This window comes from Sinocyclocheilus anshuiensis, unplaced genomic scaffold (assembly GCF_001515605.1).
Source record: "Sinocyclocheilus anshuiensis isolate Anshui unplaced genomic scaffold, SAMN03320099.WGS_v1.1 scaffold43, whole genome shotgun sequence".
Taxonomy (NCBI): Eukaryota; Metazoa; Chordata; class Actinopteri; order Cypriniformes; family Cyprinidae; genus Sinocyclocheilus; species Sinocyclocheilus anshuiensis.
In genome coordinates this window covers 1,757,857-1,767,033 of record NW_015549580.1, presented here as the reverse complement: position 1 = coordinate 1,767,033, position 9,177 = coordinate 1,757,857, and the positions used below count along the sequence as shown (strand labels likewise).

The 9,177-nt window shown below is 38.2% G+C and overlaps 2 protein-coding genes across 4 annotated transcripts in view; both read right to left on the bottom strand.

The window, feature by feature from the left end:
* The window catches only part of LOC107657605 (band 4.1-like protein 4B), a 25,866-nt gene extending 20,226 nt beyond the window's left edge, over window positions 1-5,640 (bottom strand). Inside the window, exons 1-3 of the mRNA XM_016445759.1 lie at window positions 4,753-5,640; window positions 364-468; window positions 41-83 (exon numbers count right to left, since the gene is read on the bottom strand). Of these exons, the coding sequence (XP_016301245.1) occupies window positions 41-83; window positions 364-468; window positions 4,753-5,001 (397 nt within the window). The 5' untranslated portion in view covers window positions 5,002-5,640. The remainder of the gene's footprint in view (window positions 1-40; window positions 84-363; window positions 469-4,752) is intronic.
* Window positions 5,641-5,685: 45 nt separating this feature from the next.
* LOC107657714 (tyrosine-protein phosphatase non-receptor type 3-like) overlaps window positions 5,686-9,177 on the bottom strand; it is a 31,013-nt gene continuing 27,521 nt past the window's right edge. For all 3 annotated transcript variants that reach the window (XM_016445935.1, XM_016445933.1, XM_016445936.1), the window contains 3 exons: window positions 8,322-8,467; window positions 8,111-8,246; window positions 5,686-6,664 (listed from right to left, as the gene is read on the bottom strand). In XM_016445935.1, the coding sequence (XP_016301421.1) occupies window positions 6,584-6,664; window positions 8,111-8,246; window positions 8,322-8,467 (363 nt within the window). In that variant the 3' untranslated portion in view covers window positions 5,686-6,583. The remainder of the gene's footprint in view (window positions 6,665-8,110; window positions 8,247-8,321; window positions 8,468-9,177) is intronic.

The following is a 9,177-nucleotide window of genomic DNA, read 5'->3' as shown; positions in this document are numbered from 1 at the left end:
GAGAGAGAGAGAGAGAGAGAGATGTCTTATGACTACTCACATCTAATCTGCTTTTTGATGGGCTTGGCTGCATCCAACCATTGCTGAAAACATAAGGAAATGTGAAGAACAAGAGAGCAGAAAACAGCATGGGAGGATTGGGGGAGACAGTGGGAGGGAGGGAGAGGTAACAAGACAAAGAGTTTGTTATTAGTCTGAGTGCTGAGAAAAAGAAAATCCTGTTGTCCTGATTGATGTTGAGCGGCTGTTTCACACTGACACTCTCCATTTCTCATTTCTGGTCTAAGAGCTGCAGCTTATTGAAAAACAGGTCACTGCCACACGCACACACACGTGCACGGACACTCATTAAGTGCCACTCACCGCAACCTGCTCTGGGTCCATGAACTGCAGACCGAAGTAATCAGCCTCCACCAGATCCAAATGATACATAATCTGATCAAACAGATCCTGTCCCTTGGAGTGTTTCTGAAACACACATTTAAAGCACAGATAAATCACTAAGTGTGGAAAGCTCGGGGCATCACACTGATCTTGTGACAGTTTAAGGGGACACCTGTGGAGCACGTTGGAAGCAAGCCTGCAGGGCTTGATGGCCCTGATTAGCCACAGCGATGTACATGCTACATTGATTTTCATATGCACTCACTACGGCTGAGTGATATAGTTTAAAATATCTCCGAATTCATCTCAACTAATTTTAGTCTTTTGATAATGTTTTTCTTTCAATCAGAAGAACTATCATTTTTTTAAATGTTTGATCAAGAATTTATATACAATAAAAATCTAGTTAAGCATAAACAGATAAAATAAATACAATTTCAAATTTTTCATTTTAAATGAACACAAAGAAGAATATGAGATCATTTTATATAGTTACCAATATAACAAAAACAGAAATCTACACAACTTCCAGAATCAGTAAGATTTTTCAATGGAACAAAATTAATATTTATATTTAGCAAGAATGCATTACATTTATACAACAGTGACGGTAAAAAAAACATTAATAATCCTGAAGAATCCTGAAATAAAAATGTTAAATATTAAGCAGCAAAACTATTTTCTACACTGATGATACTAAGAAATGTTGTTTTTGAGCACCAAATCAGCACGTGTTCTAATATTTCACAATATTACTATTTATACTGTACTGTTCTTTATTTAGCCAAATAAAAAGTGCTTCAGAACTGTTGCAATATTCATGCTTAATTTTTAAATCGCCAGAAAAATCATTTCAAATATATTGTAAGTATTCCATATTTTGTCCTAAACCTAGTCTTATTACAAAACCATTTGATGGATAATAACAATCCCAGAGCACCTTCAAAGGCCAAAGAGAGATCAAAAGTCTCTATCCATTTCATGCTGGGTCTAGATGAGGGGGACCACAAAAGCACACACACAAAGGAAAAACTCTATCAACTATTCTGGAGATAACCTCTGTTTTGTGATGATCAGTTTATTTTCAAGGCCAGCATTCCACTGAGATCCAAAACTCTCAGCGAATGCAAAGAATTTGGAATTTAGCTATTGATTTGTTCCATTTTACGGAGCTTGATTGATTTCTTTTGTTGGTTCGAGGATATTGTGAGGCGAAGGAGGGAGCACGTGATGAGAATAGGCCATGGAAATGGCAGGAGCTCCGTTATGATGAGCATGAGGAGAAGTATTCCCTGAATGGAACTCAGCCAATCACAATGCACGGTATCGTGAATCAGCATCTCTACAGAGTAAAAAAAAAATAGTAAATTATGGCATTGCCTGGAAATGCAACATTATTTTGGAGTTCCCCCAAGTCAAATGTTAAATAAGCTGCTAATAAAAGTGGCCTTCAATTTTCCAAGCCATTTTTTTAGTTGCGCTACGATTCAAAAGTTGGGGGCCTGTAAGATTTTTTTTTTTTTTCCCCCCAAAGAAATTAATATTTATTTTCACAAAGGATGCATTAAATTGATCAAGAGTGACAGTAAACTACAAAACTTTGTAGTTTTGTTACAAAACTTTGTTACAAAAGCTTTCTATTTGAAATAACTGGTTGTTCTTTTGAACGTTCTATTCCTTAAAGAAATGTCACAGTTTTCACAAAATATTAAGCAGCACAACAACTGTTTACAACAGTGATAACATTAAAAAATATTTATTCAGCACCAACTCAGCATATTAGAATGATTTCTAAAGGATCATGTGGCACTGAAGACTGGTGTAATGATGCTGAAAATGCAGCTTTGCCTTCAGGAATAAATGACATTTTATTCAACCTCTTAGTTTTAATAACTTTTTGTAACATGTTTTGCCAAAGAAGTGTGCTTAAATGCCACTAGGATTTATTTAATTTTGTTATGTAATGCAGTGACAAGTGTACCTTAAGTGTCCAAATACTTTTTTTGAGCCATTGTATAAGCTTGATACCATATGCTGTAAAACTTTAAAAATGTCAATTGTAAAACCAAGTCCAGCTGCCTTGCCTGAACGTACTGAATACTACAATACAATACAATACAAACCTGAAGGATTTACAGATAATGTACTTATTGTCTTTCAATTGAAAGTACTTGTCTATTGTGCTTGATATATGATTGATAAAGGCTCTACACCTTGACATTTATAAGAGTGCCACAAGGCGCACACACACAGACGTAATCTAAAAGAAAATGCACACACATACTGTATATATGTTGCACGCAAACCAAGGCCGGAGCAAAAATAGCTTGAAGTGTCAAGAGGAGAGTGGCTGGATTTGGGACACACCCTGAGGGGTGGTGGTGGCTATTATTCTCTTTGATACTTGCTGCTGTTCAGGTTGACCTACAACCCTTAACATACATAAATCAAAATATATTTCAGAGCTATTCTCTGCCAATATATATATACACAGTATATATAAAAAAATAGTCCTGCATTAAGAATGGTTTTTGAAACTGAAACTGATTATCAGGTTAGATGGCTGGAACTAAGATCACATTGGAAGAGGTCAAATCAAAAGAAATGTATGATTTGTTACACTGAAGTACTGACACACGAAAGGCCTTTTATAAATTCTTCGACATGTTCAGACTTGTATAGCACAACATTGCCCGACTATGACAGCCATATTTATAAACCAACAATCAGCAAAACTATGTCTTTGAAATATAAAACAATAATATGACATGCACCACAAGCTTCAAGTGTTTACAGGGCTTATATTGAAAAGAAGGAAATATTCACAATTAAACAATTTTATAACAGTTCTAGTCTTCTAACTTGATTGGTCCAGTGACGTTCCAAGATTGCTAATATTCTTTGACATACTTTTGTATCATTTTCGTACAGGCGTTCTAGACCAGATCATGTGAGTGGTGTGAAAGCATATTTTGCCTGAAGAACAGATTTTTGACAGCAGGAGCGCCTGTATTTTTTGTTTTCAAATGAACATGATCACTCAAAGCGGGTTTCTCTCACTAGCGAGGAAATAAAAAACATGGAGTGGTGCTAGAGTCGAGTGATTACAGAACATTTTGAACAGGGAGAATAAAACCAGAAATTTACTTTTCGCAAGTAAACAAAACACAGAGGCTAGCGCTTTTTCGTTAGACTGGAGGTAACGTTTGGGTTAGATTTATACAATATAGAATGTACATTTTTAATGGTCCCGAAGTATGTATTTAAATTCAAGAGAAGTACCTATTCAGAGAGTATGTTATTTCAGACGCAGCCAATGTTTTTGGTCTAAAAACCTGTCATCTCTTCTCCATACACTGTACTGAGAACTTTATCACTCGATTACAATTACGATGAGCATTGATGTCGGTTTTAGTTAGCCAACATAATAGCATATCATACAGATGCCCAAGTAACCTGATAGCTTATACACTACACGTATGTGCTTATTCTACATGTATTCACGTTAACACATGCATGTTAAATGTCCAAATGATTCAGTTTTTAAAAAGACGATGTAACAATGTTCCATTATTTGTTAATTATTATTTATCAATTTATTAAGTGAAGGAAATTACATTGTCAAACGGAATTATTTTATTAATCATTATATAGATATTCTAAATTAATACATTAATACATTTCTTTGTACTTGGGGACACAAATTCGAGGAAAGATCCACATTACCAAGACAGGCTTTTTGTCTGTTGCTTGGTGACAGGTAGAGCTTCATGTTTTGGGTTTTTTTTTTAAATTGCTTTCATTGGCTGAGAATAAATAAAGGCTACAACCTCAAAACGGTTTCTCAACGTAATATTACTTGGATATAACTCAAATTCACAAAATTATGCTCCAAGTAGAAGGCATAGTGTTAAAAAGAGATTCAGCAGTGCACGATAGTTACAAACAGATGAACTGTCAGAAAGTTAAAGACATTTCAAGGCACGACTTGCAAGAGTGGGACCAAAGGTTAAGCGCTTAACTGGTCCGTCGACCTCAGGGAACAAATGGGAATTTATTTCTGGAAAACACTTTGATAGAGAGAAGGGGAGGAATAATGGGAAACTCCTTGTGTGTTTTTCTCCCTGGAGGTTTCATTTTCAGTGAAAGCTCCCAGTGCTCGAGGGAATCTGCAGGTTTGTGTGTGACAGGTTGTAAACATGAGGACGGGAGCACGAGCTCCATCTGTTTACCTCTCAACTACCGGGACAGGACCCAACACCGGGGAAATCCGGCCAGGGACAGGCTGTTAAAACCCAACTTTGCCGTTAAACACTACATTCAAAACAATCAAGGTGACTTTTCTCTGACGAAAAGTCCTCCACTCACCGGTAACTCCACACAGACATCCGATCCGTCCAGCAGCAGGACTCTGCATGTGATGGCGTCTTTGCTGTTGCCCGCGGCGGGGATGTGGACTACGGCTCCCCCGGTCACTACGATCGGCGCGTGAATCACCTGCTGCTGGTGCGCCTGAAGCACTGCGTTTCCGCCTCTGCCGGTCCCGACCAGCTCATCTGACGTCCGAAAGCGTCGTTTTGACCGACGGCTAAACGTCCTGCGCAGAAAGCCCATCATCTTTTCCCCGCGAGACGGCGCTTTAATCAACCAGGGAAAACGGCACCGATACCGGACTGCTCAAGAGGAAGGCATCCAGCTGTTTTTTCAGGCTTTCTGCGACGAAGAAATGCGGCGTCTACCGGACTGAGCCGTTCAGTGCAGCGGGAACAAGTCGGGATACGGCAACCTGTCACGAGCTCCGTTTCCTCGTGGCGTACGGTCTAGAAAACACGAGCGCACCTGCCAGAAGCCACGAGAATATACTCCGGTCCTTTCAATTTCTTCGTCTGAATAAAAAGTATTTGCGCTTTAATTGAACTTCTCCTCGCGCTCGGCTGAATGACGGCGCGTTAGTTCCTTTCTGTTACTGACCGAAACTGAAGTACCTCTCAGGTAAGTCAACCAGAGGAACTGGCCAGGCAACCTGTTCTGCGCAAGCGTTAAATCTCAGAGCAACACTCCCGGTTGGGAGCGCTACCTGCTGGTAAGCCAAACAGTGATCAATGTGAGGTTACCTTCACGCGAGCCACCATCACTGAATTCCCCAGCAACGACTACAAATCAAGAAGCCTTCATACTGTGCGGTGCAAGTGCGTCAAGTCTGCCATCAGGAAATAGTATGCGCCCAATCGTCAGCATTTCACGCACGCTCATTCGAGCTCCCCACAAGCCATCATCATGAATAAAAGAGGCACAACGTGATAAGAATTACACATTTTATTTATTTATTAAGAGGTGTATTTAATTATTCTAGTAGTGGTTTGGTCAGTCTCACAAAGAAGTGTACACGTCACACTTGACCCTCAAAATGAAAATGAAAAAAAAGTATATTTAAAGAAAATAGTTTATTTTAGTTAAAAAAAAAAAATTAAAAAAAAAGTTTACAATTATGACATTTTTTTGGCACAATTTTCAAGACATTTCTCATTACAAACTACAAAGTCTATTTTTTATTACTGTAACATGAAAAGCCAAAATGGTATAAGCATTTTTAAAGTCTTACTTAATCATGGTAGCATTTGTTGTTCAGCCTTTAATTAAAATGGATTGATTTTAAGTAAATAATTGCAAAACACATTACTGTCATACAATAAAAAAGACATTATCGGATGGATTAATGTAGTAATGAGAATTGGGGAGTAAAATGTGCTTAACTGCTCTGAAAATAATGTATTAATTCCAAAAAAGAGAGAAACTTAAATATTCTAAAAAGTAGATTTTTAGATCTACGTTTTTATTTTATGCACAATATGAGTTACATGTTTTTCCTCTTAATCTTAGCGTGAAATTTGACCTGAACGTTTCTTGACAGATTTTGTGAGATTCACCTGAATATAGCACTTGGGGTGTGTGTGTGTGACCGAGAAAGCGGGAGGCCCTATAAGCTTATACGTGTCAAAGTGCTTTATGTTCTTCCTTGATCCGCACAGCTGTCAGAGAGCCACAGCAAGAGAAGAGATTGTCTATCCATTTTTATCCAGACACACCCTCTTCTCCCTGCCCCTTTTTCATCCGTCTTTATTGAGTCGGATCACAGCAGCGGAGCTTCTTCATTCACTTGTGTGTTTTCAAACACTCCCCTCCTGTCCCTCTCTTCTTATCAACTGTTAGGTGTTGAGCTCTTTTTCATTCTCTCTCTGTACACCCTCAGAATGGCCTCACACACAAAGGTGAACTGGCACTGAAAAACAATAATGCACATAGTGTAAGTAATGACAGCACATCCAATAAAATCAATTGAAGATATTCAACCTTTTGATCTAGTGGACAAATCTTCAAAAGCCATTTTAGCCAATCATGGTGTGATGTTACCTCCAAATCACCATGACTTATCACCTTTGAGTATTTGACCCTTTCCCATAGTTCTAAATGGCCACCCTCTTTATATGTCATTGGCTGCATCCGAAATTGTATACTCTAGTCTGAACAAGTACTTCACGACTGTTAAAAAAAATATGTTCTATATAGCATGAATGTAATCCAGATATACTACATCTGTCATGTTGTCACTGACATGTGACCTACAGTATCAGTTGCATCGCTTCACTGGCATTCGCTACACTCTCCCATGGCCTCATGGGATAGTAAAGTATCCACTGGATGCGCATATCAGAATCTCGCCAGAAACAGTAGGTCATCCAGGTACTTTTTGCCTACTGTTTTATTTTCACATACTGTTTTTGCATACTATATAGTAGGGAAGTATGCATATTTAGATGCTGCCATAGCATTTATTATTTATGGCAATAGAAATTAATTTTTCAACTGACAAAAGTGGTGATGCACCAAGAACTTCTTATATTGGAATGGATAGACATGTAACACCCTCGAATACATTTTTGTTGTTTTGAATTTTTTTTTTTAAATGTTCCTTTAACAATTCATGCATCAAAGGGTTAAAGTATAAGTTCACAGATTTTCAACCAGCTTTGTATTGCTGTAATGTCGATAGTATATGTAATTGAACAATGTGTACTCTTTCTCCATGTGACCTGCCCCAAGATTTCTCTGTTCATTAGTAAAAAAATAATGCGTTTTGAGTCACCAGGACTTTTGACAGCTCCAGGGCTTTTGTTAAAACTACAGATTGAAGTTCCGCATTTTTGTATCCCCGCCCATGGACAGTCAGATTGACAGAGGGGCAGTGCCAAAATTAAAACTGCATTATGGGTGTTGAAGTTTTTGGCAAAAGGAAATGCCATAGCCCTTTTTCTCCTTTCACGTTTTGTTTTTGAGTTTCTACTGCATTGACAGTCAAGTTTTGTTAAAAGCCCATCTTGCCAACTCTTTTAATGAGTGTGTGACTCCTTTGATCTAAGTGTAAAGGGTCACTGCTGTGTTGTATTTGATCTGAAGATATGTTCTAACTGAATACATAATTGAAGGTGAAGTATGTATTTTCTGTGTGGCATCAAACGGAATTTCCAATGTGTTTTTTTTTTTTTTTAACCAGCCCGACTGGGTTAAACAGAATAATATTGGTTTAACCAATTGTATGAGTTTAAGGCAAAATGATCAGTTTGTCCATGGAAACAATGTTTTAACTTCTAAAACTATGTTTGGTAGTGCGACATGACATGTCACCTTTAACTTGTGCGTATGTGTCTGTGTGCGTGTGTGTTTGTACCGATGTCTGAACCAGCATAGCCCTTTGTTCTCTCATCAAGGTAATGATCTCTAGGGGATATACTGGCTTTTCCTTCTCCATCAGTGTCATGGCTGTCTCCATGGTGATCAACACACCTGTCCGCCCGATCCCAGCACTGCAGAAAAACATTCTCTTGGTAAAATGAACACCTGGTAACATCTATGTGTCTGTGTGCTGGAAGTCCTGTCACCTGCAGTGGACCATAAGAGGCACCGACTCCTCTCTCATACTTCTCATTGACTGGACAAAATCCAGGAAGTCTGAGGAATCTTCTGGTACCCCATGATCTGGCCAGGCAACATACTGCAAATGAGTGATCGAGCGCTGCTGTCCCGACTGTAAAAAAAAAAAAAAAAAGAGAGAAAGAGGGTGAGGCTGAGTGTGAGAGAATGCTTGAACGAGTATGTATAAAAGCAGACAAGGCTAAGCATGCCTTTGTTTTGCCTTATGCAGAAGGATATTTATATGACATTTTCTTAGAATTAAAGCACTAAAATTTTTTTATTGCCTATTTATATTTAGTTTTTTATAAATCAATGTTACCTCAACTACTGGCATAGGAGCACAAAAAGTTTGTATTCATGCTTTTCAGTTGGAATACGCATAAGAACATAAGTTTCTGCTTTTATAAATCCTTAACTGTTCCTCACTTTTGCCGTAACATGAAGTTCATGGAATTTAGGATCAAGTCAGATCATACATGGGTTTTATAAATGAGGCCCCAGGGTCCTGTCATTCTTTAAAACATTTTTAACTCTATTACCTAAATTACTTAATGACAATGACATTTCAAATTCCCTCTCAGCTCTATCATGATCTTATAAGTGGGTGCAAGAGGAAGAAGTGATCTTTAAGTGAGTCACAGTCTGAAGGCCAGAGTGGAAAAAATAATTCATTTATTGTGACAAATCGGGCAGAAAGGAATAATTGGTTCGCAAGCTGTGTGGTACGAAAACTCACACACTGGCATTTTTCCTGTACCCCCCCCAATCATCCCTTTCCTCTCTCCTTTTCTTTATTTTTTTCATCTGTGACACACACACACA